At 49.5% G+C, this 18560-nt stretch overlaps 1 protein-coding gene across 5 annotated transcripts in view; it reads left to right on the forward strand.

The window, feature by feature from the left end:
* Positions 1-18560, forward strand: part of PARG (poly(ADP-ribose) glycohydrolase) — a 2316516-nt gene that overhangs the window by 1558884 nt on the left and 739072 nt on the right. For all 5 annotated transcript variants that reach the window (XM_069610798.1, XM_069610799.1, XM_069610802.1 and 2 more), the window contains one exon: positions 99-159. In XM_069610798.1, the coding sequence (XP_069466899.1) occupies positions 99-159 (61 nt within the window). The remainder of the gene's footprint in view (positions 1-98; positions 160-18560) is intronic.

Consider the following 18560-nt stretch of genomic DNA (forward strand, 5'->3'; position numbering starts at 1 on the left):
CTGTTGTAACACTGAATTGTAGATCGCATGTGTTTCTCAAAGCTTAAACACGAAACCTCCCGTTACTTACCTCTGACCTTCTACATTTTCTTCTTTAGCACCCACTGGCCTGGTTACCTTCACAAGGCAGAGCCTACAAAGTTTTCCCGACTGGCATAGGTGAGTCATTTCTTCACTGAGTCAATGTTACAACAAAATATTTTCAGAGAGTGAGTGGTGCCCTTTTGGACTTGTCATAGTCATTAAAACATTTTTGGACACATAATTGCAAATAACTAATGCACAGAACAGTCACAGAGTGATGACTTAGTGATAAGATCAGAATTAAATGCACAACTTGACTAATGCCTTAATTTTCCATAACTGGAACAGGTGGGGGTCATTACGACCTGGGCGCAAAGGGATAGCGGGCACCGGTAATGACACTGGTGCCGGTAATCCCTTTGCGCCCTATTCCGAGGTCCCTTCGCGGGTCCTCCCTTAACACCTGGTTTTACCAGGCGTTATGGACGGGACCCGCAAAGGGATACCGGGGTCAGTAACGGTACCGTAATTTGAGGTACCGTTATTGCTGCCTTCCCCCTTCCCATTGAGCCCTATGGGGGCTCAAATGGGAATGGGGAATGGCTCTGGTGAAGGGGAATTACCCGTCCCGCCGACCTCGGACTGGACCGGTTATTACTTCCTTCACCAGACCGGAGTCGGACCGATTTTGGAGGCAGCCATGGCGCTATTAGCGCCACGGCTACCTCCAAACTCGGAATGCATCCATGTGGCAACCATGCAACACTATTTGCATCTTACTGTTTCGTTGTGAAGACTAGTGTGGCTAAAACATTGCTCTTGGATTTATCTACTTCATACTCTTGGATTTATCTACTTCAGACAAGGCTCTGTTGGGTCGATGATACAATTGGGATATGGCGATATTATAGCGTGGGGCCTGTGGTTCTTAGTTGGGCCATTGAATGCCTTCAAAAATAGCCCTGGTGTCCGCGAGGTCCATCCTGTTAATCTGGAAGCACAGACTTAAGCAGCCATTTGGGGAGGCCTTTTTGTATGCATGTTATGTAGCATTTGTTATTTTATGCCCATAAAAGGTTTAGAAAGTCTTGTTTATTAAGAGCAACTATGTGGGCCTGTCACCTCATCAGTCTGTTAAAGTTATATTACAGAACTTGGTAGTTAGTGTAAGAGACTCTGATTATTGAGCATACTTTGCGCCCATTCTTCTTAAAAGTGTTGAGTGCTTATACGACTCATTTGTCTCATCGTTAATGCATCTTTCATCTTGCCCACCTCTTACTGCTTCATGCCTTGAGGAAAGCAGCTTCCTTTTCAAGCTGGCACCACAAGTTTATACTGACTCGCATGCAGCCTTCTTTGAAGCTGAGCGGCTACATTTCCCCTGCCGGCCATCCATCAACCGACTGACTGGTACTCAAAAGCACAGACTGAAGACAGAATTCTACAGATCATGGTGGTTGCAGAGAATGTGGATGACATAAGGACCCAAATCAACCCCAAACTTACTTCAGTTTTGTAAAGAAACTAATGCTATTCTCAGACAATGTGTCTTGACCACTTGTGGTAGGTATCCAAGACATGTCACAACTCATTCAATTGTATCCCCAAATATGTATATTGGAAGGCATGTGAAGAATCGCACCTTAGTTGCAACTAGATTAGTTTTTTGAAAAGTGTCGTTTGGACTATGATATGCAGAAAAAACGAGATACCGCATTGTAGTTTCATAGAGCCGTCTGAGGGTGTTGCCAAAGTTACTTACTTGTATGTCCTGTCCGCTTGGCTCCATCAGTGTGGGTGTTCCCCAACATGGGGATGGTAGCAGAACATTTGGCAGTGAAAACTTGAGCTTCCCCTTTAAATTTAGTACAGTGCGTGGGGGCACGGCCCCGGCCATGGAACTGCCCCAGAGACCCTGCCCTCTGGCGCCTCACCTCAGTGTCATGAATCGTAGGGTGCGCCCCTTTTGGGCCTCATGGTCCCTGTCACAACGGGCTTATACACATTAATACCTCCAATATGGCCATCCAACGCATTCCCTTCTCGCTCCATGCGTTGGACGTAACCTTTCTCTATTTCTAGACCACGCCTTCTGCGGCTTCGCGCGTCTCAATGCTATTGCGAAGTAGCGACCAGACGTGTGCTCCGTAGCTCGCGGTTCTTCTCCTTTCCACTCTGCTTTCCCTTCCTTGAACCCCCCCCTTCTTATTCCTCCTGGATTCTAGTTCTAGCGAACTTACCTTGCCTCCTGGATTCCTGGATTCGGCCTCCTGGAAAACTGAACACATTCTGGATTCGGCAGAGACACGGGCCGCCGCCTTCAAAACCCATTCCATCCGAAAGAAGGCAGCGTCCAAGGACACCGGTAAAGAACGGATCCAGGTGAGAAGGGGGGGAACTCCTTGACAGTTTGAGACGCCACCCAATCGAAAGCGATATTGACATGGAGGCTGCTGTGCAAGACTTGATGCGTCGTATGCAGGAACTATCAACCGAGGTACAGAATCTGAAAGCGGAGAACGCCGCTCTCAAATAATTGGTCCTATCCCGGGATTCTGCTACAAAAGAGTGTGTTATACTGGGCGGGGTCGTGGATAAATACAACGGCTCAGCAAAGACCCTTCGTGCATTCCTGGATTCGTGCTTGGTTCACTTAAGCTTCAAGCCTTACTATTTTGCGACTCCCAGGGCCAAGGTGGGTCTTATAATCTCTCACCTTTCCGGGAATGCCTTGACTTGGGCCACTCCCCTCGTTAACTCTAGTGATGCCCTCCTGGACGATTATGATGGGTTTATACGGGCCCTAAAAGACATGTTTGACCGCCCTGAGCAGGTCTACAGCACACAAGAACGCTTGTTAGACTTTCAGCAAGGGGCCCAGGATATGCTCACGTATGTGACCCGATTTAAACAACTGGCAAAGGAAGCTGACTGGTCCACTGAGGCGAGTTTTACCCTGTTCAGGAGAGGATTGAACAAAGAAATTAAGGATGAGCTGGCCAGAGTGGCACGACCAAGCTCATTCCAGGCATTAATGGATCTTGCCATGCAGATTGACTTCCGTATCCAGGAAAGGAAGTCAGAAAAGAAGAAATCCAGGGGAACTCCTTCCAAGGTATCATTTGAGGGTACCCCCAGACCGGAAATCAACCCAAGCCCAGTCTCAGAATCTGAGCCCATGCAGATTGGGGCCTTTCGTGGACCCATATCTCCACAAGAGAGAATGAGGAGAATTCATACGGGCTTGTGCATGTACTGCGCCTCAGATAAGCATTTGGTTAGGGAGTGTCCTTTAGCACCCCCTCGGCGTTCGGGAAACGCCAGCTCCCGATCCTAGATGGAGCAGAGCTTCGGGAGAGAGATGTTTGCTCCACATCCATTCCATCCTTGAACTCTCCTGGACAAAACAATTTGGTGGTACTACAGGCCTTTTTATCACCATCCAAGAATACAAACTATTCCATTTTGACCCTGGTAGACTGCGGAGCTATGGGAAAATTCATCGATCATGAGTGGGTTGATAAACATCGGATTCCCTACGAAACACGAAGCACCATGCAGCCTGTGGAGGCTATCGACAGAAGACCCCTCACATCAGGACCCACAAGCCTTCAGACAAAGAAGATCCAGCTTTCAATAAATCACCATCGAGAGCTGATCAGGTTTGACATTATTAAGTCAGCTCATTACCCCTTGGTATTGGGCATGCCCTGGCTACAGAAACACAACCCATATATCACCTGGTCTGCGGGTTCCCTATTCCTAGGCTCGGAGTTTTGCATGTCTCATTGTCTATCCCTAGAACCTCCATTAACACACCCTAAGGAACCAACAAAGGAACAACAGACACCACTAATGGTATCCAATGTCATACAAGTTCCTGAAGTCTACCCAGCTTATGCTGATGTGTTTTCGACCGCCATTGTCTAGGCCTTACCCCCACACAGACCTGAAGACTGCGCAATAGATACGGAACCTTCTGCAGTGATTCCCTTCGGCAGGATGTTCATTCTTTCCGAACCCGAGAAGAAGGCCCTAAGAGCATACCTGGATACCAACCTTCAAAATGGCACCAAAAAACCTTCGAAATCTCCTGCTGGTGCTTCTCTATTCTTTGTTCCCAAGAAGGATACCAAGGAACTCAGACCTTGCCTTGATTATCGTGGGCTAAATCAATGTACCCTCAAGGATCGGTACCCGTTACCCCTGATTTAGGATATCCTGGAAGCCGTGAGAGGCGCAGTGATATTCACCAAGTTGGATCTCAGGGGCGCCTATCATTTGATCCGTGTCAGGGAAGGAGACATGCCTTCAGAACACCCTTTGGCCATTTCGAGTACCTAGTCATGCCCTTCGGATTGGCTAACGCCCCGGCAATTTTCCAATGCTTTATGGATAGGGTGTTCTCTGACATGCTGTTTCTCTTTGTTATTGTATATCTGGATGACATACTGATCTTTTCCAAGGATCCTAAACAACATGAAGAGCACGTGAAGGCAGTGTTAGGCAGACACCTGTGCAGTTCCCTTAGGGACCACTGCAAAAGATTTAAGACTACAGGTGTTTGGCAGTAAATCCACTTGGTAGCAGTCTGTACCACACAGATTCACTTGGTAGCTGTGGATGAGCAGTCAGACTTCTCTCAAAAAGAGTTAGGCAGTATGCAGAGTATACACAATAGGTACAGAGACACAGTAGTACAAACAAACACTGACCAGAGCTTTGGTGTAAGTAAAAGTATATCATTATTTATTTAAAAACACACTTGTAAATCACACTAGCAAAAAAGAGGTAAGTAATTTCAGCACACAGTCACTATCATACATATACAACCCTATTCACTTATTAGACAAGTCTTAGTGAGAAACACCACTTATTTTCAGACAGAAGTGAGCGCTTAACATAAGATGCCACTCTAATAAGTTGTAAAGAAAGGGAGGGGAAAAGGCAGAGTTAAAGAAGCACACAAGTTTCAATACTTTCTCAAAGACAAAGAACCACAGTAAGGCAGGAGAGCAAGGAAGTCAATTACAAGGCCCACTCTTGGAGAAAGCAAGCAGAAGGGGTCCAGGTTCACCAGTGGGGTTATGCCCAAAGAGTCTTTGTAGATAGTTCACACAAAAAAGGATGAGATTAAAGTCAGGAAAATGTAGCTAGGTTGTCCCAGGCCAGCCCAGGTTAGAAAGTCAAGGCTTTACTGTCACCCTGAACGATCTGTCGCAAGGGAAGCCAGGCGGGACACAGTACCTTAAGTGTGAAGGAAGCTCCAGCGGGGGCAGTTGTTCCTGGCAGCAGGTGCAAGTCGGTGTTTCGTCCAGAGGAAGAAGAGGTCTCACTGTGGAGGAAAGATGAAGCTCGTTGCACTGTTAGGGAAGAAACCAGCCGCGGAGTTCTCTGGTTAAAAGGCACTACCCTTCTCTTCGCGGTAGTGGTAAACCGTGGTATTCCGCTTGCCGGGGTGCTTGGCACGGGCAAGGCGGCCACAAGATGCTCCAGGAAGGTGAAAAGAAGGCGAAACTGGTTATCCCCGCCAGTCAAAGGAAGAAGACTCTCCGGACTGGAGATCTCCTCTGTCGTCGGGAAAAGTGGTGAGACGGTTCAGCAGGGCTCCACCGGTGGTGTCGTCGTTGCAGGTCGGCTCAGCTTCTCCCTCCTCGGATTCTTAGGTCCTGTGGCGACTTCTGAAGTTCCAGTCCCCAAAGCCCTGCTTTTATGCAGCAAACCCCCATTCACTCAGCCTAGCTGTCACTCAAACATGCTAAGTGGTGAGCCAGCCGGCTCACCACTTGGGCCAATCAGGATGGAGTGTGACTTGAGCTGCCTAGGCAACTCAGTCCAGGGTGCCTAAATTCCCATCCACCCCTCCTAAGTACCCCAGACATAGTGGCACCACTTTGGAGGGCTTCTGTGGAGAAGCCCGCCAAAAAGTGGAACAAAGGGCTCGACTTGGGTTGGAGTCACAGAAGAGAACACATTTTAGAATCAAGTTTTGGCAAAAATTACCAACCGGAAAATTAATATTAATTAAATAAACCGGCGGTATGTTCGAGGCTATAAGAATTAAATAATTAAAGTTGGTAGCCTCGAACAATGGGAAAATCCCATAGAGATATATTCGCAGTCGAACATAAAAAGTAGTATCCACTGCCACCAGCCAAAACTCGATCAGGGGGGACGGAGACGTGCCCCCTCGAACAACAGACCCCAGGGCAATCGAATTGCCCCGACCAGTACATCCACAATATGATGGTTTGTACTGGTTTCTGTTAATAATTTGGGACTAGTAAAGCCATTGGTGACTTTACATGCCCTGGGAGACAGTAGTCAGTCCCAGGGTATGGAGTCTATGTTGGGGGGTTGCTACGACACCCCTGGGTTACGGCATGGAGGGTGCTGTGTAACCCACATAAAACAAACACATGAGACCCTATGGAGTAAAAGACCCTATAGCCCATAAAACACATGGAAAGTGAAAGGAACACCTCAAATCATTTCTAAGAGTGGGAGCAAAAGAATCTCACTCTTAGCAGGAGAGAAAAAAATAAACCCCAAAAATCCAGCAAAGCTGCTGGGGGACTCACTAGGTTTGGGAAATTAGCCTTACAGAGAATTCTCCCTAACAGGCAGTTTTGCAGAGACTCCGACATCATAAACTCCTGGCCAAACCTGAAAAATGTTCCATGTGACCTCCGTTCACTACCTAGGGTTTATTCTTACCCCAGAAGGAATTGGTATGGACCCTTCAAAGGTAAAAGCCATATTGACCTGGCCTGCTCCTACTTCCGTGAAACAAATTCAATGTTTACTGGGACTTGCCAATTTCTACCGGAAATTCATATCTAATTTCTCCGAGATAGTTGAACCGATTGTTGCTCTCCTGAAGAAAGACACTCCTTTTCTCTGGTCAACACCACAAGATATGGCGTTCCAGCGTTTAAAGGCAGAGTTTACGCAAGCTCCTATCTTGGCTCAACCCGATACTAGCCGTCCTTTCCTGGTAGAAACGGACGCTTCAAATTATGCCATTGGCGCAGTCCTGAAACAAGAATTAGGAGATAAACTGGAACACCCAATTGCTTACCTCTCACGAACTCTGACTCCTAGTGAAACACATTATTCAGTCCTGGAAAAAGAATTGTTAGCCATTCGCCAAGCCTTCACTGAATGGCGACATCTACTTTTGGGAGCTAAACATCCAGTTCAGTTCCGTACTGACCACCGGAACCTCCAGATTCTACAGTCTTTGGAGTGTAGGAACAGTCGTCAGGCGCGTTGGGCATATTTCTTTGCCCAGTACCAGTTCCATATCACTCATGTTCCTGGATCACAAAACCTGATCGCCGACGCCTTATCTCGAAGACCTGACTACGAGCCCACTGAAGACAAGGCATTTCCTCAGATGTTTTCCCCCACGATCTTTGTGGTCCAGGCAGTCAACCTCCTCGAAGAAATCCAAGCCCAAATCCAATCCTCTGATCTGTGGAAGGACAAATCCAAAAGAAATCCTTGGAATGTAAAGGTCCGGTAAGGTTATTTGTTCAAAGACAATCTGTTGGTCATCCCTACAAAAAGACTACAACAGAGAATAATGAATCTCTGTCACGATACCCTACACTCCGGACATCGTGGTGTCACCAATACCCTCCGTCTGATACAAAGGCAATTCTGGTGGCCTAGGATGAGACCCGACGTACGGTAGTACATTCAATCCTGTGTTGTCTGCAGCCAAAATAAACACAATAACAAGAAACCAGCGGGCCTTCTACTACAACCTACATTACCAACTAGGCCTTGGGAGATTATCGCTACGGACTTCATTGTGGAACTGCCACCTTCCCGTGGATACACCACCATCATGGTTACCATAGACTTGTTCACTCATATGGCTCATTTTACGCCCCCTGGGTAAATTACCATGCTCTTCTGAACTAGCAGCAATCTTCCTGGAACACATATTCCGTTTGCATGGACTCCCTTCCAAGATCATTTCGGATCGCAGACCTCAATACATCGCACAATTCTGGAAACATCTCTGTCAATGCTTAGGGATCCAACGTGCCCTTTCGTCAGGTTACCACCCTCAAACCAACGGAATCACAGAACGTGTCAATCAAACCCTGGAACAGTATCTTCGATGCTTCGCCACCAAGGTCCAGGATGACTGGTCTCTCCTGATACCCGTGGCTGAATTCGCTTACAATAATTCTGACCATTCGGCACTTAAGATCAGCCCCTTTTATTGCAGTCAAGGATTTCATCCGTCAGTCCTACCTTGTGTTCTTCCCCAATCTACACCAGTACCTACAGTTGACTCCTGGATCGAAACCCTTGTCAACATACATAAAGAAGCCAAGGAATTTTTGGAGAAGGCCAGGAAACAGACCAAGAAATATGCAGATTCCAGAAGAAGACCTGGCCCTTCTTATGCAGTCGGTGATCAGATCTCGTTGTCCTCAAAATTACTACCCCGTCATCTGCGGCCTAGCAAACTGGGCCCTCGGTACTATGGTCCATTTTGCATTAAAGAAATTATAAATCCTGTTTCTTATCGGATCGAGTTGCCTGAATCCTGGAAGAAGATACATCCAGTCTTTTATACATCTTTATTGAAACCGTTCTATCCATCCTCCCAAAAACCCTCCAGACCTCCTCCATACTGGTCGATGACCAATTGGAATATGAGGTATCTCGTATTTGTGATTCCAGGTATAGAAGGGGCCAGCTTCAGTACCTGGTTGAATGGAAAGGATAACCTCCTAGCGAAAGAACCTGGGAACCTCTGTCAAACATCAAGCCCCCACGGCTGCTCAGAAGGTTCCACCTCATCCACCCGGGCAAACCAGGAGGGAAGGGTCTTCGGAGGAGGCATGCTGTCATGAATCGTAGGGTGCGCCCCTTTTGGGCCTCATGGTCCCTGTCACAACGGGCTTATACACATTAATACCTCCAATATGGCCGTCCAACGCATTCCCTTCTCGCTCCATGCGTTGTACGTAACCTTTCTCTATTTCTAGACCACGCCTTCTGCGGCTCGGCGCGTCTCAATGCTATTGCGAAGTTGCGACCAGACGTGTGCTCCGTAGCTCGCGGTTCTTCTCCTTTCCACTCTGCTTTCCCTTCCTTGAACCCCCCCTTCATATCCCTCCTGGATTCTAGTTCTAGCGAACTTACCTTGCCTCCTGGATACCTGGATTTCAACCTCCTGGAAAACTGAACGCATTCTGGATTCGGCAGAGACACGGGCCGCCTTCTTCAAAACCCATTCCATCCGAAAGAAGGCAGCGTCCAAGGACACCGGTAAAGAACGGATCCAGGTGAGAAGGGGGGAACTCCTTGACACTCAGTCCCTTTTTCCACATGGATGGTGTCGGACCTAGTAGCTAGGCGCTGGAACTTTTTCAGCTTTCCCCCATGCTCCCCGTTCTTTGTTTTTGATCTTTTCACCGCCATTCGATCCTTGCATCCCCCAGTGCATGTCGACTTCAGGAGCCTTCACGAGATGCGCATCCTGCGATCTGTCGTTCCCGGGCCTTAGACCCCCATGGGCTCTGTCTTGAGTGCCTGAACCCTGACCACCGATGGGACGTGTGTGCGGCTTGCAGTTGTCTCGGTCACAGAGCCTTGTAATCGTCTTTCCCGCTGGAGGGAGATATTGCACTCTTCTCCTCCAGGTCATCTTAAAGAGTTTGTTGCCAGGACCCCACTTCAAGAAAAGGTAGATCCTTTGTTCAGCAACACCCCTTAGCATAGAGACACCTTCCCCGGTATTCCACTGGGAAGGGACCTTGGATTCTGGTTCTGGTAGGCCTGAGGCCGTTAAGGCTGCGGGCTCCCAAGCCGAGGGGCCCAGGGGCTCTTCCAGGCGTTCCGTCGACATGCCCGAGGGCGGTAAGGCTACCGGGTCCGCGGCTGAGGGGCCCAGTGGCTCTTACGGGCATCCATGGAGGGTCCAGTTCCATACTTGCCAACCCTACCGATTTAGGCAGTAGGATACTGCTTTTTAAGCAGTCCTACCGCCTACCGATTTAGTGGCAAAAAATACCGACTTTTTCTACACAAAAAAAATGTATTATTTATTTTTTTTGGTGCTTGGCTTCCTAAATCCTGGCACAGCATGATCAGCAGGGTCGGATTGGGGCAAAATCATAACTCCACGCATGGGCCGGTTTTTGCCCACGCCTAGGGCCGTTTTTTTTAAAATTTAACTTACGTTACTTAAAGTACCGTAAGTTACATTGATTTCCTTTGCAACCGTGTTCAGTGTAGCAGGCACCCTGAGCTGACTGCCGTGACACCGCGGCGCGGCGGTGCCAGCAGGGGTTATTTACAAAGCCCTCAGCCCGGCCAGCTCCCAGTGAATTCAATTGAGTGGCCGTGGAGGAGGACATTTGCAACTTAATTTGCAAATTGCTTTGCTTTGGGCCCGCCCGGGGGACAGGGCAGAGGAATTTCTGAGCCCGCCACACAATACACAACCCCTGCTAAGGGAGGTTCCAGCCGTGTGGCAGCCCTCGAGTTGAGAAGGTGTCCCGGGTGAGAGAGACAGGGGCACAGGGCCAGGGCAGGTCCAAGCACTCGCTCAGAGATACTCGGGGGTCTTGTGAGAGGCGATAATGTGTACAAAAGGAAGTATGGAATAGAATACGTTGTTTCAGGGCCACTGTCCTGTCCCAGGAGTCTCGGATCTCTGTTCTGAGGCTGCATTCTGCTTAAGGGGTCTCTCTCCGGATTAGGGGAGTAAGGGTTCCTTGTCTCCCGGGGATCTCTTTCCTAAGGGAGGAAAGCGGGTGCAGGGTCTTCCGCGATGCTCACTTGCAGGAGGCGGCGGCGGATCGGCGGTGCCTGAGGGAGGAGAAGAAAAGAAAACTGAATTTCCATCTGTTCGAGGAGCTCTGCAGGTACCTGCCTCGAAACACAGACTGCCACTGTGCACTCTGCCAGTGTGTAGCCTGTGTGCATACTGCCACTGTGCTATGCACCATATGAAGACTACCACTGTACATTCTGCCAGTGTGTAGCCTGTCGCTGTGCAGCAAACCAATATGCAGATTGCCACTATGTAGCCTGTGTGCATACTACCACTGTGCTATGCACCATATGAAGACTACCACTGTTCATTCTGCCAGTGTGTAGCATGTCACGGTGCAGCATGCCAATATGCAGATTGCCACTGTCCAGACTGTCATCGGGTAGCTTGTCACTGTGCGTAGGAGGTACGTCAATAGTATCACACATTTTTGGAACCTGTATTACATGTGTATATACTCCTAAAGATGAATAAGAGACAATGAGATCAGTGTTTGGTTTTTACGTCTTTTGCTGTGAAACACTGCATATCGCGTTGTTTAATTGGAAGTGGGTGGCTAGTCACTCTGGTAGAGCGCCATCCAATTTTGTGATTACGTTGTGTTAGCTCTTTTGTGTGAAATGCTTGCAATGTAAATGATTAGTCATTTGGTTGCATAAGGTCATGTTTAGATTACATTTTGACTTGAAACGCTTTTTCGTGTCCACACACATTTTGAAATTGGATGGGTAAAACTAGTAGGATCTTGTATCCACACTAGGTGTGGAAGTGCAGGTAGGGTTCTATACTGTTTAGGTACAGACATTCACATTGGTATTTTCGACATAGGAGTAGGGAGCCAACCCCTTTCTGACTACAAGCACATCCGTGAACAACTGTGTATGTATTAAATATTTATTTAAAGGTGTAAAGTTCTCTAACTAATGAGTGGAGTCCCCATTTGTGATTGTTCAGATTGTCACTGTGCCAACTGTTACGCTACAGATTGCCACTATGCAGAATACCAATATGCAGAGCAGATTGCCACTGGACAGACTGCCAATGTGTAGCCTGTCACTGTGCATACTGCCATTGATCAGCATACACATATGCAGACTGCCACCGGTACCTACTGCCAGTGTGTAGCCTGTCACTGCACAGAATTACAAAATGCAGACTGCCACTGTACATAAAGGCTGTCAACGTGTAGCTTCTCACTGTGCAGATTGTCACTGTGTATACTGCCACTGTGCAGAATACCAATATTCAGACTATGAATAGTGTTACAAAATGCAAGCTTGATCAATGCAGCGGTTAGCTGGTTTGGACTTTGCAGCACGGACGCAACAGCCTGTTTCATACAGTGCCAGGCAGCTGTTGTGCTCTTTGCTAGGGTTCTGGAGAGGGATTTGTAAAATGGCAGCTGGTGAAACCCATGGCACCAAATCTAGCTAGTTCTCTTTCGGCTGTCTTAATTGGCAAATCCTGCCCATTTTGCTTTCACTAATTAAAAAATAATAAGCCAAAGACCACCTGTTTACCGCACTGTCTTTTTGGTTGTGTATCCAACCATCGTCACCCTAACCCTCCTTCCCTGCTGTGTTGCAGAGCCCAGTATAAGCATCGACTTGCAGCAGGTCCCAAAATCGCAGTGGGGGTGGTTGGTTCATGCCACTCCTGCGCCTCAGAGCTGTGGACCCTGTCACAGAACTGCATGCAAAGTTATGTTATTTTATGAGTTGTGTTGTAATGTAACAGACACATGAACCCTCCATAAGTAGCATTTTCTGTAAAGTCGTGAATTGACACGATTCACGGATGATGGTTTGAGGGCCACTTTTTTTAGGCGAGGGGTGGGTCACTTTTTTGAGGTGAGGGGTAGGCCACTTTTTTTTGGGTGTCTGGGCCTATTTCTTGTTCCAGTCCGACCCTGATGATCAGCATCCTCTGGTGCCATTAGCCCTGCCACGCCAAACCGGGGGAGTCTTTCAAGGGCTCCCCCTAGCTGGCGTAGCGGGAGAAGGCGCGACATGCAGGCTTTTGATGTAAAAGGTGCCCGCGGCGGCAGGCTAAATGCGCTCCTCTGCCACAGGTGCCTTTGACAAAAGGTGCCATTAGCCTCCCACCACGCCAGCTCGGGGGCGTCTTTCAAGGGCTCCCCTAGCTGGTGTGGTGGCAGAAGGTGTGGCAGGTGCCTCATTGTCATTGAATGCACCCGCAGTGGCAGGCTCATTCAATGACAATGGGCTGCTGAGGCGCCCTAATCCTAACATTACCTCCTCGCCGGACTATTTTTGAAACTTTAAGATTCCTACAGCTTTTTGGTCACAGAATGTTGGCATGTATGCAGTTCGTTGTCCTCTTCTTCACCAAGTTGCAAAGGATCGTCAGGTTCTGCTTCCAGGAGTCAGTTTGAAGCACAATCCAAAACGACTACCATTCCGTAGCTGAGGGCACCTAGTCTACCAGAGCCACTGCCAAGGTCGTTGTGCAGGGCGATTCGACTACCAGGCTGAGGGCCCTGAGCCTACCAGAGCCATCACTGAGGTTGACGCTCCTGCTTCATGGTCTATTGCCAAGGAGTCCCCTTCCATGTCGGAGTCAACATGTGGCACCCTCCCAGGGCGTGGCACCAGGCCCAAAGTTGGTTGACAAGCACGCAACAGAGCCTGTGAGGCTGGCGGCCATCTTGGATTTGGACTCAGGGGCTCTCCTGGGTCTTTCCCCTACAGAGTGTGCCCTGCAAGAAGGTTCCAGTCCCCTTCCCTCGGGAAGTGGCGGCGGGCCCTATGGTACAGTCGGATGGTCTCTGCAGGGTTACATTTACTCGCTCAGCCTTACGGTTACACCCCCCAGGCTCCTAGACATTTCAATCGGGGGATAGAGGCCCAGCACGGCTGAGGGGCGTGCCCCTCGCGATCCAGCGGCAAGCGAGAATTGCTTCTTCAAGCGCTTCTGAAACAAGTTACAAATCCATTCTAGGTTCAGCCCCGTCTGGAAAGAATGGAGGGAAATGCAATGATGAGAGTCCAACACAGAGGCAAAAATTGCATTCTGCAAACAGCATTTATTTAACTTAAGTGGGAGATATACGACAAGCAAGCTTTCGTAAGTCTCTGATTTCATTGCACAATGGTTGCATATTTATACCTTAATTTCCAGACACTTTGTGCAAAGCTGCATACATTGCGTGTTCGTTTATCTTGCACAAACATTCCTTGTGTCAAGGTCTTATGTATGGAAATATTCATTGCGTGTCAGCAGTATGTATTACACATTTATGATTCATTCTTTACAGTTGGTTCAAAATAGCATGTGCTCTGCGGGAAAATTCCTTATGCTGTAACAGCTAGCAAGCTTCCCTTGTGAATCAGGAGATCTGCGTCTGGCATCTATTTATATATACTCTTAGCATAGCAATCCTCCAATGTTCAGGCTGTCAAGGTCCAAAGTTCACATCTTTGCATTACTCATTAGCCAAGCAAGGTTTTGACTAGGGCATGCATTGTGCATTGTATGCACAGTAAATACATTGCGAGCAAGGCCCAGTGATTAGTTAGAAAGCATTCAAAATGGCTTTAGCAGTTTACAATGTAAGAACTAATGGGCATATAATACAGAATTACTTTTCCACACGTCGTCCTTCTGATGTGCTCCCCACAGATGACTGAGCTCCTCAAGGGCATCATCAAGGAGGTGATTTGACGGGTCGTGCCTCCTAGGCCGCCTCCTCTGGGCCCTCTTCCGGTTCCTACGGCAGTGCGAGTGTCGGTCCAGGCCCTGTCGATACTTCCAAGCCCTCCTCCTCCTGTACCACCAACGCCTCCTCCTCCCCCGCAATCGCCTGTTGATACCCAGCCACCTGCGGGTGCAGGGTGGAGGCCCTCTGGCGCTCACAGGCTGAAGAGCCTTTGGCGTCAATTAAGGCATTTTATGACTGTCTTCAGGGCCTTGCAGAGTACTTGAGGGTTCCACAGCCAGAACAGACCCTACGGGAGTCAGGGGTGTTGTCAGAGGTTCTGGCCCAACACTCCACAAGCCATTCGGGCATCCCCTCCAGAAAGATGTCCTGTCGGTGGCGAGGAAGGTCTGTGAGAAGCCCAGGGCCAACTTCCAGATGAACAAGAAATTGGACAGCCAGTGCTCCTGGCCTCCCACCCTCAGCCGCACTCCTCAGTTGTGGCAGCAGCTTCCTTATATTCCAAGCCCTCTTCCTCAGCAGGGGCCGCTTCCAGTTGTCTTTGCAAGGAGTAGCCTTGAGTCTTTTTGCAAACGTTGTTATCTTACCGCTGGGCTGCACTTGCGACGCTGGCGCCCACCTAGCCGCGGCGAACCAGAAACTGTGGCGAGATATCTGGGAGTTCCTGCTTGACCTTCCCTGGAGAGACAGGCCTCCTTCAAAGCCGGTCTGGCGGAGGCCTGTGCCTGGGGGTCGAAATGAGGCAGACAGCGTGGATGCATGCCACTATATTCTCCTCTGATATGCAGGAGAGACACCTGGATCTTCCTTTTTAGGGGACAGACCTTTTTTCATTTGTCCACAGATGACGAGCTGACGAAAAAGACCTCCTCTATGCAGACCGCTAAGTCCTTGGCCATCCTGACTAAACCAGGGCAGAATTCCTTCCCTCAGATTCAGGGCAGGACCGACTTCAAACCCTGTTCCTTCAGTGGTTTCAAGGGGTTTCGGGACCGCTGTGCACAGAGACCAGACAGGTCGCCCCGTGACCACACGAGGAAGCTGCAGAGGACATTGTGTGTGTTTTTTTTCCGCTCTCCCTCCTCCGCTCCCGCCTCAGATGCCAAAAAGCAATGACTTAACGGTTCTGGAACATAGCTCATCTGTAGGGGGCCGGCTGGCTCTCTTCACAGATAGCTGGAAGCGTTGTTTCAAGAGTCCTTGGTTTTTTTGATGGTCTCCATGGGCTTCAGTCTTCCTGTTCCTTTTCCTGTTCCTTCTTCTCCTCCCCTGCTTCAGTTAGGGTCCCCAAAGCTTTTACGGGAGATTCTCTCTCTCTTGGACATGCAGGTGGTGGAGCCGGTTCTTCAGTCAGACAGGGGCTCTGGCTTTTACTCCAGGAGTTTTGCAGTACCCAAGAACAACCAGGAGGGCCTGAGGGTAGTCCTGGACCTGTGATTCCCCAATCTATCTTAACCACTCAAACGCTTCAAGATGATCACCCTAGCACACATAGCTGAGTCTCCATGCACAGGGAACTGAATGTGTTCCCTAGACTGCAAGGATGTGTATCTTCATGTCCCCATCTACCAGCAGCATCGGAAATGTCTGCGGTTCACGTTTATGTTGCACCACTTCCAGTACAAAGTGCTCCCATTTGTCATCAGTTCGGCCCCTCTTATGTTCACCAAGTTGATGAATGTGGTGGCTGGTCTCCTCTACCTGGGGGGCCATCACTTATACCCCTCTTTGGACAATTGACTGGTGAGGGCCAACTCGCCCCAGGGGGCGGTGCACACCTTCCAACGACTGGCGGAAGCTCTTCACCAGCTGGGGTTCTCCCTCAACCGTCGGAAGTCGTAGCTGACTCCTGCCCAGGACCTGGTGTTGCTTGGAGTGCGCTGGGACACAGCTGTGCAGCGGGTTCCAGCACCTTCTCGGCCTGATGTCATCTTGCGTGCTCACAGTTCGGCATGCCCGCCTCAAGATGAGACGACTCCAGTTCCACCTGGCAACTAACTGTGACCAGGAAACGGGGTCGTAGTTGGACAGAATTCCTATCCCCCTGTTCCTTCTCCCGGATCTTCACTGGTGACTGTTGAACTGCAATGTTGCAGTGGGAGCCCCTTCACCCTGCCAGAGCCCACTCTAGTGGTGACGATGGATTCCTCCCTCTCGGGCTGAGGGGCTACTCTGGAGTGCTTCTCGATTCATGGTGCGTGTTCCAGGATGGAGGCCCTCCTGCATATCCATCTGCTCGATCTCAGGGCTATGGGCCTGGCTCTCAGGGCCTTTCTATTGCTCATCAGGGAAAAGGCGGTTCTGGTCAGGACCAACATTTCCACTACAATGTTCTACTTGAACAATCATGGTGGCGCTCGTTCTCCCCTCCTGTACATGGAGGTGGTGTCAATTTGGGAATGTGCCCAGTCAGAGAGGATATGGATCTCTTCGGTCCATCTCCCAGGGGACAACAATGCGGAAGCAGACCATCTCAGCTGCTTGGGGTTCAACACCTATTAATCGGACTTACACATCAACTGTTTGTTGCCCTGTTCCAGAGATGGGGGTTTCGGGATGTTGACTTATTTGCATCTCCTCTGAATTCCAAGTGCCACAGGTTTGCTTCATGGGCTGTACAGTGTCAGAGGTCTTTGGGGGACACGTTCCAGCTCTGCTGGCACAGCCGCCGGTGCTATGTGTTTCCTCCTCCTCAGTTGCTCTAGCGGACCCTCTGCAAATTCCGAGTCTCGGTGGCCTGCAGCCTCATTCTGATTGCCCCCCACTGGCCGTCGAGGACTTGGTTCTTGGATCTGTTGTAGTTGTGCTCCCAGGGTCCACCCATCTCCTGATCCCCAGCAAGGGGCTTCCTGATGTAGCAGGGGGCCGCATTGGAGTACCCGGACCCAGCCAAGCTTGCCCTAGCGGCCTAGTTTCGGACCAGCAGAGACTGCACCAGTTCTCGGACAACAACTGGGACATCATATGAGAAGACAGGAGGCCATCTACATGATCTCAGTACAAGCGCAAGTGTACTAGGTTCTGCTTCTGGGCTCACAGCAAGGGGCTAGACCCCCTCACCTTCTCCCTAGGCGACGTACTGGCATTTTCTGCACATCTGGCTCATTCTGGCATTCAGGTTGAGGACTGCCGCACCTATTTGGCAGCCATTGGGGCCTACAAGAATTCCCCAGACCATGTGTTTTTGGTGGCTAACCCACTGGTTAAGGCTCACCTCAAAGGGTTATCCAGGTTCTTTCCTCCGGTCCATGGGACGCACCCTGTCTAGGACCTCAATGCGGTTTTTGCGGCTTTGCAGCACAAGCACTTCGAGCCGATGGCCTCTGTTGACATCAGGCTGGTGACACTCAAGGCAGTGCTGTTGGTGGTGCTCACTTCGGCCCGCAGGCTCCGTTATTGTGCAAGGTCATCTTGCGGACTCATCCAAACTTCTTGCCCAATATGGCCTCTCCATTCCATTTTAATCTGGAAATTTCGCTGCCAGTGTTCTTTCCGAACCCTCAGTCTGAGGCTGAAAGGGCATTGCATTCCTTGGACCTAAAGAGAGTGTGCAAGTTCTATTTCTCCCCGACAAATGCCTTGAAGATGTCTGATGCTTTGTTCATCACGTTTGGGGGCTAGTCTCCCAGCTGCAAGGCTTCCAAAGCTTCTATTGCCCGTTGGATGGTCCAGGCCATTTCGGAGGCATATACGGGCATAGGTAAGCCAGTTCTTGTGGGGATCCATGCCCATGCGGTGAGAGCCAAGGCTACAGCGTTCGCCTTTCAGAGACATGCTTCTTCGGGTGTCATCAGCAGGGCGGCTTCTTGGGCCACTCTGTCTGCGTTCTGTACGCATTATTCCCTGGATATCAGCTCCAGGCGGGATGCAGAGATCGGTCAGGCGGTTCTGAAGAACCTTTTTGCTGCTTCCTAAGTATGAGGAAGGTTGCCACAGCTCTACCCAATGCTCTTGTTCGATAGAATCACCCACAAGGATGGAGGAAAGGGGACGGAACGTATGAGTAGTTAATGTTACTCACTGTAGTGAATAGAGTACCATTTCCTA

Source organism: Ambystoma mexicanum, chromosome 8 (genome assembly GCF_040938575.1).
Source record: "Ambystoma mexicanum isolate Mex_15411 chromosome 8, UKY_AmexF1_1, whole genome shotgun sequence".
Taxonomy (NCBI): Eukaryota; Metazoa; Chordata; class Amphibia; order Caudata; family Ambystomatidae; genus Ambystoma; species Ambystoma mexicanum.